The sequence below is a fragment of the Mytilus galloprovincialis genome, chromosome 1 (assembly GCF_965363235.1).
Source record: "Mytilus galloprovincialis chromosome 1, xbMytGall1.hap1.1, whole genome shotgun sequence".
Taxonomy (NCBI): Eukaryota; Metazoa; Mollusca; class Bivalvia; order Mytilida; family Mytilidae; genus Mytilus; species Mytilus galloprovincialis.
This window is the reverse complement of record NC_134838.1, coordinates 126748307-126763008: the sequence shown is the minus strand read 5'-3', so window position 1 is coordinate 126763008 and position 14702 is coordinate 126748307. Positions and strand designations below refer to the sequence as shown.

General features: G+C 31.9%; 1 protein-coding gene across 1 annotated transcript in view; it reads left to right on the top strand.

Annotated features, from left to right (window-relative positions):
• LOC143058074 (pyrethroid hydrolase Ces2e-like) overlaps nt 1-13761 on the top strand; it is a 34361-nt gene extending 20600 nt beyond the window's left edge. Inside the window, exons 6-11 of the mRNA XM_076231539.1 lie at nt 4235-4379; nt 4634-4741; nt 5277-5350; nt 5884-6007; nt 7244-7379; nt 12046-13761. Of these exons, the coding sequence (XP_076087654.1) occupies nt 4235-4379; nt 4634-4741; nt 5277-5350; nt 5884-6007; nt 7244-7379; nt 12046-12424 (966 nt within the window). The 3' untranslated portion in view covers nt 12425-13761. The remainder of the gene's footprint in view (nt 1-4234; nt 4380-4633; nt 4742-5276; nt 5351-5883; nt 6008-7243; nt 7380-12045) is intronic.
• Nucleotides 13762-14702: the final 941 nt, after the last annotated feature.

The window sequence follows — 14702 nt, the reverse complement described above, 5'->3', positions numbered from 1 at the left end:
AAAAAATAAAAAATTCTGAAATTTTTGGCAATTTTTTTTTTTTATCCCGGAGTGAACCAGGGTGGGGTGTTATTTACACCAGGGTAATTAACCAATCAGATTGCAGTATTTTTGCTGCATAAGAAATAAGCTTTTTTATTCAAAATCCAATTCATATAGAAAAAGAATAATATAGGGTTATTGCATGAATATTGGGGAATATTATTAATTCGTATATTTTAACAAATTTGATTCGTTTAGGGATAGTCACATGTTAAACTATATTTTCGAAGGTAGAGAGAAAACGGCGTATAGCAAAAAGCATATTGACCGGCAAAAAGCATATTGCACGGTTATTTTTAGAATATCTAAAAACCGATATACTTTGTGACGTCATGTAATGAATTTCAGGATATTGTTTAACGTTTTGAAACAAATAATATCTGTGATCGATTATTTGACGAAAAAAAAATCTTCAAATACATAAGATGTCCCGAAAAAAAAAGTAAATAAAATAACAACTAATTATTTGTTATTGTCAAGGAGACAATGTAATATCTATAAAGTTCCAAAAAACCTAAATGACGATTTTGATACAAACATGGTCGGAAATTAATAATATAACAAATATAGCCTTTGTATGAGGTCAATACAGGATATATCGACCCAAAGAAGTATATCGACCTCGGACTTCGTCCTCAGTCAATATACTTCTTTCAGGTCAATATATCCTTGTATCGACCTCATACAAAGGCTATATTTGTATAATATTGTCCCGAGTAGAATTTTATATTGCACGAGCTTGCGAGTGCAATATATGTTCTACGAGGGACAATATTCCTCAATATTCATGCAATAACCCTTTTATTGTATAGCAATATAATATTTAAAGGTAAAAATTGGTTTAAACTTAGATTTAAACGTTGATGACGTCATGAATTTTGAATATTTATTGCACTAGTGCAATATTAGAATTTATTGCACGCTAACTTTTGGTTACGTTCTGTGGGAAATATTATATTACTATACAATAATAGAATTTATTGCACGCTAACTTTTGGTTACGTTCTGTGGGAAATATTATATTGCTATACACGGCGTTTTGCATTTGCGCCGATCTGCATTTCATTTGCGCCGATTTTTTCTTTCATTTGCGCCGATTTTTTTTTTCATTTGCGCCGATTTTTTTTACAGGTAAATTACAGGTGAATAGATATAAGAAGATGCGGTACGAGTGCAAATGAGAGAACTCTCCATCCAAGTCATGTTATTTTTCATTTATCATTTAAGACCTCTTCCATTAGCCATTTGTACAAATGTAATGAAATGTCAATCATAACATGTATATAACTGTTGTCCCCTGCTCACTACTGGGAGATGGAAGAAACAAGATACACCTCCAGACTTTTTCTTGACAGTACCCGTAGTTCTTTAACCTCTGTCTTTCGGGCATCTGCCACATGTTTATGCTCGATCAGTGTTTTGACAATATAATCCGTGGTGACTCTGGGTTTACACGATTTGTGGTACATTCGTAAGATATGTTCTTATGTTTCAGGACACTAACCTTCCGATATGTATGGCCCTCGATGATTAAAGAATTGACTCTTCGGCTCGTTTCAGTGTGTTATATGTCTATCATGTTACAACGAAGTTCCAGAACAATATGAATCAAAATAAACTTAAACATAAATGAACAACAATTATAACCAGATTTTATCAATGGTATAGTACAGTACATGTACAAGTATTAACTTACCTGTAAATCTAATTAGGAGCAAATATAAAATCGGCGCAAATGAAAAAATGAAATCGGCGCAAATGAAAGAATGAAAATTTTCAAAATCGGCGCAAATGTCATACGCCCGCTATACAATAATATACTATATCAAGTTTTTGTCTTTTTTTTTTTTTTTTTAGAAATTAAAACATAAATATATTTTGTAGGTAAACATAAATAACAAATTTCTTCAAAACTTAGTAGTTACTTGATTTATTATGACTTTCAAATTCAATTTCCCATTATAGATTTTAAAAGATTATTTTCACTTTAGCGTTGATGTCTAACTGCATTTCATTTTCAGACGAACTAAGCGTACGACTTTTATAATTTACTTGATTCTTTTGCTGTAAGGCATACTTAATTTTTTTTTTTTTTGTCATTTAGAAATTAAAAATTTTACAGTAAATTTGCAAATTTTATTTACAACTGTTATTAGATTAGAGGCGGATAAGGGGTATAAATTTACGAGTTTGACTGATTGCATAGACAATTGTATTTGATAGTTGTAGTTCTTTGTTTACCATAAATAAACTCATCATAAATACCAGCATTAAACTTGTATTTACGCCAGACGCACTTTTCGTCTACAGTGACGCTCGAATCCAAAAATGTAAAAAAGTCCAAATAAAGTACGAAACTGAAGAGTTTGAGTACCAAAATTCCTAAAAGTTTGCCGAATACATCTAAGGTAATCTATTCCTGAGGTAGAAAAGCCTTTGTATTTCAAACATTCAAAAGTTTTGTAAACAATTTTATAAATATAACCATATCAATGATAATTCATGTCAGCACAGAAGATTGACTACTGGGCTTGTGATACCCTCGGGGAATTAAAACTCCACCAGCAGTTGCATCGACTCAGTGGTTGTAAATAAACTCATCACAGATACCAGGATTGAATTTGTATTTACGACAGACGCGCGTTTCGTCTACAGAAGACTCATCAGTTACGCTCGAATCCAAAATAGTCAAAAAGGCCAAATAAATTACGAAGTTGAAGAGCTGGAGTACCAAAGTTCCTAAAAATTTCGCCCAATACAGCTTAGGCAATGTATTCCGAAGATAGAAAAGCCTTTGCATTTAAAAAATTCAAAAGTTTTGTAAACAGTTAATATATGAATATAACCATATCAATAATAATTCATGTCAGCACAGAAGCTGTCTTTTAGATTTCTTTGTCGTTTACCACATTATTAATTTGATTTCTATTTGTCATCTGATTGAATATTTTTCACTTTGCAGTAATATATTCAACATACATGTAACATGTGATTTTAAAATCTAATTACTTCTGTTTTGTCTTTTTTTTACAGTATAAATAATGTGTAACGTGAAACTTCATATGGGCAAATCCATTCATCACTTATTTTGAAAGACTGAATTATAAATTTTTGAAGTTTTGATTGGCCAACATGTTTGGTGATATTTGAAGTACTTCTTCATCATGTTCATCAATGAGTAAAAATGTATGAACAGAATTAAGGAATAGTTTCGACTAAATGCAATAGGAGAATGAATCTACCATATAAAACAATTATGAAAAAGAAGACATAAAACAAACGAGATAATTTGGCTATGTGTGTATTATTGCCATAGAAGTATACAATCACGATCTGACATTTAACCCAATATTTATTTCCTTAACTGTTCGCTCACGATAACACAAATAAGATTCCGTTTCTGAAATTTTTACGGAGGAGTTTGTCTTTTAAACAGAAATATAAACCTAAAATTTAATTCACCGAATTAGAGTTATGGTATAACTTCAGCTTCTTTCCTATATAGTACTGATAAAAAACATCCCACATTGATTCAATCGAGGAAAGTAATTGCATGATCATGATATAACTTGGAAGACATTTTAATCAGTTATATATGTCATAAAATACCAATTGTATACTAAAATTGTTATTAATTGTCAAAGCGCTATTTATTCAATACAAGAAATACGATTAAAACCCTTGGTATTATAAACAAAAGATATATACCCATAGGTACACGTAAGCATGTATTCAGGAAAGGGGACAGAACAGAAAAAAAATATATAAACGGCGAATAACTAGTATAGGAACGTAGGCAATAATCTTATACACATTCTACTGATCATAAGATGTAAAAGTACCTTTGACTTCTAAACCTTATATAAGTATTTCTCGTTGTTCAACACTTTTAAAAAGTCATACTGACAGAACTTCAGTAATCTTTGCTTCGCAAAATCAAACGTAGATACACATATTTTGTTTAAGGAAGGGGCAAATTATACATTGTAAAAAAAAGATTTATTTGTTATTTGTCTTTTAAATTACACCATTTTTCTTTGGTATTGAAAGATTTCTACGACTTAGGATTTCCAGCGAAAATTAGCAAAAGGAAAACTAGAATAATGATCATTTTGATGTTTGTTGAGGGGAGATTATCTAGTGCCATTTACTCTAATTGTAATCAATTATATATAAGCTACTTTGATTTCAGTCCAGTCCTCGAATATCACCTCAGTTTACACCAGTAGTAGATGGCTATTTTCTACCCAAACATCCTCGAGAGCTGCTTATAGAAGGAGATTTCTATGTAGACAACGTTATGACTGGAGCTACAAAGGACGAAGGACTTGTAGCAGGTATAGATAATATATACCAGCATATTTGTTTTAGATTTCTTTTGATAATGTTATTGTTAAACCTGATAAAAAAAAGATCTGTATAACACCATTAAAATGATACTGCTGTTGTGTACGCAAACATACTGGTATTAAACTTCAAAATAGAAAAAAAGAATGCATTTATGATTGGCATCTGTACAACAGAAACAATTCGTGAAAATATAACTGTAGAAATAAGAGTTGAAATAATTTGCATTGTATTCCTATTTCAGCCAACCATTTGAATTATACACTTGCTGCTGACCTACATGGTCTTGACCAGCTGTTGACGTTAATACACTGTATCAGAGGAGATTTACCCAGATTACCCGGAATAGTAGGTAAACACATATGGATGTGGTGCAGATCATCAAATGTATATATGAATTAGATTGTCGATACAACATGTTTAGATTATTCCTTTGATCAGTATAAAAAAGTGTGCCAATACTTTGAATTTTACAGTGCATCGCTTGCTTTCTCGTTGTTTTTTTTTTTAACGTTTTTCCTTCTTTAGCTTTTATTGACTTTGGGTTACTTTTTGGCGGTCATCGTACGAATCTTGCTTTGGCGAACAAAACAAAATCTAAAGTATAAACATTGGTATCAGTTTCGGGACATTATCGTTATTGGTTGCTTTTAGAAATATATTGAAATAGAATGTGCTGAGTATGTCCTTTTCCAAACAATAAATACTCATTTGATGTGATTATATTTTGTATATTGGAATCGTTTACACTGACAAGAATTATACTTATAGTGTACACATCTTAGTTCTGACTAAAAACAATGATGTAGTGTTTCTTAAAGTATGACATTTTAATAGCTTTTTGAATAAATTCATAACTGGTAAATATTGTTCTTGCTTTTCTACAGATACAGTTTTGGAAGTTTATGCTAGCTGGCCATTTGACACTTCAGATGAAAATGTTAGACAGATCTTTTCTGAGGTAATACTACTCTTTCATAGGTATTAACTCTGATATATTTTTACTAGCTGAGTTGATGTAGTAAACCATAATATCAAAATACCTAATTCCAAGGTAAATTAAAAACGGACGAAGTTAGATTTTATCAAGAACCGGAACAAATGGAAAACAACTGTCATATTTCTGGTTTGGTAGAGGATTTTTCAAAAGTAAATGTTGGGTTAAACTTGGTTTTATAGCTAGCTAAACCTCCCACATGTATGACGGTTGTTTATAGTTCTGTTATATTGTCAAAATTGGATGAGCTACCCACACAGACATTATATGTTCATCTGGCAATGATTGGAATTCAGCAGCCAAAACTGTGGAGAGTTGTCTCATTGGCAACCATACCTCAAATGAATAGACATTGAAAAGACACGGTTTAAAAAACCTATTGCGTTCGAATCGCACCTCTCGACCGATCTGCACTAGAAGCGACAGCGTAATCACTAGAAAATAATTAAACATATTTTGTAATTGGCGGTATTATATTATTTACGAAATTTATTTAGATTATAGGAGACCATTTCATCACAGCACCTACCCATGATTTAGCCGAGGCTCTAGTTAAACGTAATTCCACTGTATACTTGTACAACTTTGAATACAGATCAGAGTTCCAAAGAAAAGAAGAAGGTATACTTATCATTTATTAGTAAACTAATCCAAGTCAAACATTCTCTTATGCACATAGATAGTAGCATAGTCAGATCAACGTCAAAATGCTGCGACAAAAAGTAGACAATTCGGTGTGAGTCAAGGCTCCGTGCTGAAGGCCATACCTTGACCTATAATGGTTTACTTTTATAAATTGTTACATGGACGGAGACTTGTCGCATTGGCACTCATATCTTCCTAATCAATGGAATGTGTTTGCTTAATAAAGTCTGACAGTTTCTTAATATTTCTCTTTAATACTATTTCAATTGTTAAACATGTTTTACAAATGTTGCGGGTTATGCTAGCATTGGTATGCACATATCAACATTAGATTTATTGCATTTGATATATATAACTGCACTTTGGTACAATATTGGAGGGCTTGTCATGATTTCTTTATCACAACATTAGGTACAATAAGCTTATACACGATGCAACAATATTAATTGCCATTGTTTTATGCATTTATGGTTGAACTGTAGCTATGTTCGTATTATCTGTGAACAATTTTAATGAGTCAAAGTGTTCAATCAACTTTATCATATTTTTATTTTCTCTGTACATTTTGATATTCTACTGACTGAGATAATGAAGGTAAATAAAGGCAACAGTACTATACCGCTGTACATAAATGGATTGATAGAAAACAAATCCGGGTTACAAACTAAAACTGAGGGAAACATATCAAATATAAGAGGAATCGAGGAAACAACAGAACACTGAAGTGCAACAAAAACAAACGACAATGCAACATACATAGAAACGAACCATTAGTTATTAACAACTGCCATATTCCTGACTAAGTACAGAATATATTCCTGACTAAGTACAGAATATTTAAAGAAAAATGGTGGGTCCAACCTGGCTTTGTGGCTAGCCAAACCTCTATATGGCAATGTAAAATATACCGCTAAAAGGACGGCATTATACGACGGGAATACAGTACCAATAAATGCAAGAACACCAAAGACAGAGAAATACATACATTGCTAACTACTAGTATCCTCAAAATGCAAAATGAGTACAATGTAGGATTTTTTTTTAGTTGATATCTCTTATGATAACCTTTATTACTTATAACTAATAAAATGTTGTACAAATATACAATTCATCCAAAACTACAAAACTCTTCCACGTGTGTAGGAATATAAACTCTTGATGATATTCGTGTTTTAGTGCGTTGTTTGCCATGTCGCTTGCTCTTTCTTTAAGGTGTTGTTCATGGATCAGAAATATTTTATTTGTGTGGATTTCCAATGACTGGACATCCGACATTTCTATATGGCGAGAAAGACAGAAAAACGGCGAAAATGCTCATGCATCTGTGGGCAAACTTTGTCAAAAATGGGTATGTACTTATTATAATAATTCAATAATTCCTTGTAAGTTCATTTTAAAATATTAGTATCCAACAAAACAAAATTCTGATACTCATATCTAGATTACCAATGAAATATGAAGAAAAAATATATAAAAGAGGGACAAAAGATACCAGAGGGAGAGTCAAAATAAACTGACAACGCCATGGCTTAAAATAAAAAGACAAACAAACAAATAATAGTAGAGAAGACGCAACATAGAAAACTAAAGACTAAGCAACACGAACCCTATATATATAAGCTTTTTTTCGAGTCGGTATGGTACATGGATACGAAACGAGTACATAATATGAGTTCTTTTGAGCTTTTAACCGATAAGCCTAGCATCACAATACAATATAAAGTTACACACAGACACACATACACACAATGAATCACTATAAGTAAGCATGTTAGTACCAAACATATTTATAAGCATAATAAGCCTGACAAAAAAATAATTGAAAAAACGTAAACTAATATTGGCCTGCAATATCCTTACAACTACGGAGCCCCGATAGGGACATGCAAAGAAAAAAATATATATTGTGTGCACAACTTAAATATGTTGTGCACACAAAATAATATATTGAGCGCACAAAATAATATATTGTGCGCACAAAATAATATATTGTGCACACAACTTAAATATGTTGTGCGCACAACTTAAATATATTGTGTGCACAACTTAAACATATTGTGCGCACAATATAATATACTGTGCGCACTAAAATAATATGGTGTGCTCCCAAAATTAGGAACACAGTTTTCACTTGACCATGACCTCATTTTACGTGTTCGTGTTATGTGTTCGTGGTTTAGACAAAATCTTAGATACCAAATGCAATAGTTCTTCTTTATTTGGTTGTATGGAACGATTTTAATGTCTAAATGTCCACTTCACAGGTGTCATCTGACCTTGACATCATTTTCAGGGTTAAGTGGTCCGGCAAAGTAAAATGTTTGTGTTTTGTTGTATGTCTCGTATACTATAAGCATTTAGTTAGATATATATTTGGAGTATGGAATGTTTGTATGGTGAAATTGTCTATCTTGCAATTATCTTAATCTGACCTTGATTTTATATTCATGGTTCATTGGTCCATGTTATTTGATGTTTGGTTGGTCTGTTTTTCAGATACTAAAAGGAATAAATTAACTATATTTGTTTTATGGAATGATTGTAATGTATATATATTTGGCTGGTTGCTATCATCTGACCTTGACTTTGTTTTCATGGTTTATTGGTTAATGTTAAATATCTCAGAATTGGTCTATTTTTCAGATACGATGATAAAGGTATAGTTAAACTGTATTTAATGTACAAAATAATTATAAGGCGCGCAAATCATATAAGGTTTGTTTCTCAGATACATTTGGTTCTTCAATACAGCAAGAAAAAATCCCGCACCCAAATGCGTGGCCTATAAACAAAAATATGGACTATATAAAAAAGAAGATGTGGTATGATTGCCAATGAGACAACTATCCACAAAAGACCAAAATGACACAGACATTAACAACTATAGGTCACCGTACGGCCTTCAACAATGAGCAAAGCCCATACCGCATAGTCAGCTACAAAAGGCCTCGATAAGATCAGTGATAATGGACGTCATACTAAACTTTACAGTTGTTTCTCGTTTTTTATATAGATTAGACCGTTGGTTTTCCCGTTTGAAAGGTTTTACACTAGTAATTTTGGGGACCCTTTATAGCTTGCTGTTCGTTGTGAGCCTAAGCTATGTGTTGAAGACCGTACCTTGACCTATAATGGTTTACTTTTATAAATTGTGACTTAGATGGAGAGTTGTCTCATTTGCACTCATACCACCTCTTCCTTTATCTATCCAAAGTATATACAAGAAACTCAAATTAAAAATCATACAAGACCAACAAAGGCCAGAGGCTCCTGACCTTGGACAGGCACAAAAATGCGGCGGAGTTAATCATGTTTTGTGAGATCTCAACCCTCCTTTTATACCTCTAGCCAATGCAGATAAAAAAAAAAAACACACAGCAATACTGACAGTAAAGAAGCCCGTGTCCGTTGTCAGAATAGGTAACAAATGAAACTTAACAAAATGACAATGATACATAAAATAACAAGGACTACTAGCAGTTACTGCCATGCAAGCTCAACACCTCAATTAAACTGATTGAAAGATTATGTTTTAATCATATGAATATCAAGCACAATCCTTCCCCTTAGGGGTTGAGTATCATACCATCATAAAAATATATGAGCTATGGTTAATATTTTTATAGTTGTCTCTTTGGCAATCGCATCGATCGCGATCAATCGGGCCACAATGTTTTGAATAAATGATACCCCAAAACGGACCATATTTGGAAAAAATGAATCATAATTGTTTCGTTTATTTTCAAAATATTCCACTGAGAAATTTCATTGACTATTCCTAAATTGTTTCGTAACATTTCAGTTTCATAATGAATACGAACAACATACTGTAAAATTTATAATGAAATCGATCAAAAATAGATCCTATAAGTGACCTCTTGTCCTCTCTTCTATTAATCAGAATGAAACTATAACTTGACCTGAAACATTTGTATACAACGCTTAAAAATTTAAATCATAATAAGCATACTGTTCTATGTCGGGAGCTTGTTATTCAGTGATTGTCGTTTATTGGTGTGGTTCATATCTGTTTATCTTTTGTTATAGTCATTTTGGGCCTTTTATAGCTTTCTGTTTGGTGTGAGCCAACGCTCCGTGATGAAGACCGTATTATAACCAATAATTATTAACTTTTAATAAATTATGACTTGGATGGAGAGCTGTCTCATTTGCACTCATATTGCATCTTCTGCTTTATATAATATTTTTTTATGTACCCAGTTTTATCTTTATTTGATCACAACTTCATGATGAATTTCTTAGACTGAACACACCGTCACATTTCAATAACGAACAGTACATTTTGGGTCAAAACCGTACTTAATCATGATCAAACATAGTCATCTTTAATAAAAAAAACAAACAACAAAAAAACAACTTGTACGTGTATTCAGTTTTCAGTGGATTTGACTTACGCTACACTTTTACAATGATACCTTTTAAGAAACCACATAGTTCAATGAAGTTGGTGACACTAAAACTTCATCATAAACTATAACCAAAACATTTACAATAAACAGAGACGGACGGATGAACGGACGTAAAGACTTTTAAATATAATGACCATCTCTATCGTCGAACAGGGTAACAAAATCAATGTCGTGAATTGAGTAACATGTCAGTCTTGAGTCAATCAACATAAACAAAATCTTGAGATTATTAGACATAAAGTATAATGCATAAGTGCAAAAAGTACTTTTTTTATATTTGTTACAAGAAAACAGGTAAAGCCATAGTATCAAATAAAATTGAGAAAGGAAATGGTGAATGTGTCAAAGCGACAACAACCCGACTATAGAGTCTACATAAGTTCGATAGTTTCCTCGCTCTTTTGTCAATTCTGTTTCAAACCGTTCCAATAAACTCTGATATAAAGTGGAGGCTTCCAACGCATTTGTTGGTAAACCAAGTGTCAGACGAAATAAACGTAATTTCTTCAGTATTCCTGTCAGGAGTTAACACAAATGCAGTGATGAATATTTCCATGTATTCTAGACCTATTCCAAAAGAAAACCATAGGCATTTCTCCATTCTGTCACTTTAAAAAGGAGACATTGAAGACCCGTACCATGTGCAAGGTCAAAGAATTTAACGCACACTGTAGTATTTTGTGCGCACAATATATTTAAGTTGTGCGCACAATATATTAAAATTGTGCGCACAATATATTATTTTGTGCGCACAATTTATTTAAGTTGTGCGCACAATATAATTTTTTTTCTTTGCATGTCCCTAGCAGGGCTCCGTATATAACTAACCTTGGAATAAAAATGTGAAAATACGTTTACCATAGAGTTATATTCGATGTATCTTAATAGATGTTAAAGATATCAAAGGGCAGTAGATCTCTTAAGTCGAAAACAAACAAAACTTGAAAACCCGCTGCAATTGTTTGCACCTGTCCTAAGTCAGGAAATCTGATGTTTAGTAGTAGTCGTTTGTTGATGTGGTTCATAAGTGGTTCTTGTTTCTCGTTTTTTATATATAGATTAGACCGCTGGTTTTCCCGTTTGAATGGGTTTACAGTAGTTATTTTTAGGTCCTTTATAGCTTGCTGTTCGGTGTGAACCAAGGCTCCGTGTTGAAGACCGTACTATGACCTATAATGGTTTACCTTTATAAATTGTGACTTGAATGGAGGGTTGTCTCATTGCCACTCATATCTCATCTTCTAATATCTGTAGACAATGGAAAAGAATCGTAAAACAATGAAATGACAAAACAACAGTACATAAAACACAACATAGAAAACGAAAGAATGAGTAACACGAAATAAACGAAAAAAGGGGATCGCTGAATGGTAAGCTGATTCTTCTCTTCTGACAGCCATCATATTACTCCCTTAAAAAACTTGATGATTTATATCAAGTGATTAGGCATCACGCTATTGCGTATTGGTAGTTGACTATTGTCTAACCCTAATACATCACCAAATTTATAAACCACCAGTCATGCAAGTAGCATTTTCTCATTTGATTTATCCTTTTTGTATTACTAGTGGTTATCTTTTTCAGACTTCCAAGTCTCGTTCCACACAAGGAGTTCCACATGGCACCTTATTCACTCCATAGAAAACAGTACAGCAATATTTTCGACGGAGAAATGGTGCCGAAAGTCGAAGTCAACGCTAATTATAAAGATAAAAAGATACATTTTTGGAATAAAAAACTCCCTCAATTGTTATCAAATACACATAGACAAACCATCGACCAAAGTAGAACTGTTACTAAAAGTTATTTTGTGCAGGAAACGAACTCGTGGGTGTTAATATCTATATGTATAGTTCTTGCAGCTCTATCTATTTCTTTCCTTGTCGGATATTGCAGAACAAGAAGACAGTTGATAAAAGTATTAAAACAAAATGGCGTGCCACTAGCTAACAGAATGATATAGACTTTATAAGAAAAAAGGCTGTGTCTTATAAAAATGATTATAATCATTGATCAATAATTTGTCTCAAATTTTTATAACTTTAACCATGTAAACACTTTTTGTTAATCTCAGTTTTTTGTTAGAATATTTGTTATATATTTAATTCCTTAACCTATCGTTTTATCGTGTACATACACAATGTAAGTTGTATTGCTTAAATATCATCATGTTTTTAAAGTTTGAGTTTTTGAGGAGTATGTTATTTTATAGATTAGATAATTTTATACATTACAATCTGTTAAACTTGATAAAAATTTTAATTTAAACGAATCACAAGAAAAAAAAACACATTTGTTTTCAAAGTGCATACTGTTCTTATTGTATATTTTTGTATAGAAATATGTTGTCATTTATTTGTAGTCACACATAAGTGCATTGTTGAAACTATAGTCTAAAAAAAGGTGCAGGGCGAAATATTCACCATCGAAATGTGACATGGCTATGTTTATAAAACTGCATACCAAATACCATTGACTTATCATAGTTGTTTCCCTTTAAATTAAAATATATACATACTTTAACTTGAAAACTATGTTGAAGTTTCATAGTCAATGAATCATGAGAGGAGGTGAGGCTTTATAATATCAATAGAAATCAGACTTGCAAATGCTAATACAACTGAACACCCAATATCACTGACTCAACTTTAGTCGTTTCATCTTAAACTGATCTTAGTTATGGCAAACATGTAAATAATACAAAACATTCAAAGCTAATGAACCATGACTTAAAATAAGGGATGAGTAAGCTCCATGGAAACGCTGCATACCTAATACAATTGCCTTCTACTAATGATTACTCCCAAACTGCCACAATCACAAATTAATCCATATTGACAAAGCAAATTTAAAAGTTAATAGACCATCACATAGGAGGTAGGGCCAAATAATCTCCATCGAAGTGAGATTTCCCAATGCATATGCCAACTGCATTATAATAAAATTGACATATCACTAGTCACACTAGTGGTTCCCAATCAACTTCACTGCCGTCGGAAATAGCGCGCCTTAATCTCACTTTTTCGACTTCATTATCGACAGAAAAACCTAGGGGTCATGAACTTTCTTTTTTCGCTAAAAATCATTAAATTTAACGCAATGACAGTCATTTTATATTGGTAAATTTAAATGTCCTTATTGTCGAAACATTAGAATTAAATGAGAGAACTAATTTTTATAATACTTTCGAAATATTAAATAAAGATAGGGGGTCAAATGACTTATTTTCTTGAAAAATCAGAAAAATACAAATTAAACTATCAAATTTAGTATTATTATCTGCCGTGAATTTTCAAGGTTATTTTTAATTTTAATATGTTTTTATAATATATTAAATTATTCTTGGTAAATATTTTAAAATGTATATTTGCAACATCGCCAGAAGGGATGTTCAATAAAGACACCAGACCTATGTTAAAACGTTTTGTACATTGTTGACATCTTAGTATGTTCATACATAGTAGTATATTTTGTTTGTTGTATTTCCAATACACACTTTTCTAAAGAAATGTTTTTATGGTTTGAAGAAAATATTTTTAACTTAAAAGAATGGTATATATAGTTAAACTGAAAGGTTTTGCAATTAACCATTTCACGCGAAAAACATAGCTTTTGGTTCGCCAATTTTTAAATTAATCGGTGAATACATTTTTGGTATTACAAATAAAGGCAACAGTGGTATATCTTTGTTCAAAAGTCATAAATCGGAAAGGAGAAAACAAATCCAGATTGCAAACTATAACCGAGGAAAACACATCAACTATACGAGGAATACAACGGAACAACAGGAGCACTGAAGTGCAACATAAACGACAATGCAACACACACATAAATGAACTAGAACATAACAACTGCGATTTTCCTGACTTGGTACAGGACATTTTTAGAAAAAATGGTGGGTTGAACCTGTTTTTGTGGCAAGCCGAACAAAATTTAAATTGGTCTCCATCATTATTTATATTAGTGACTATACGGAGAAAGTATTCAAATGATGGTGTAATTATGTTTACAAGTATCTACTGATATTCTTGTTTGTAACATACTTCAACTAAATCATATAAGTCATTGTTTCAATTATCATGAACATGTAAATAGAATATAGAATATTATATCATATTATAAATACATATCATAATGTACATTAATCCATAGATTCATATTTAAAGTTAATGTTATAGTATTTTTTTCTTTATTTGTAAACTGTTTGGATTTTATACTGTAAAAAATAAACAAAACACTTT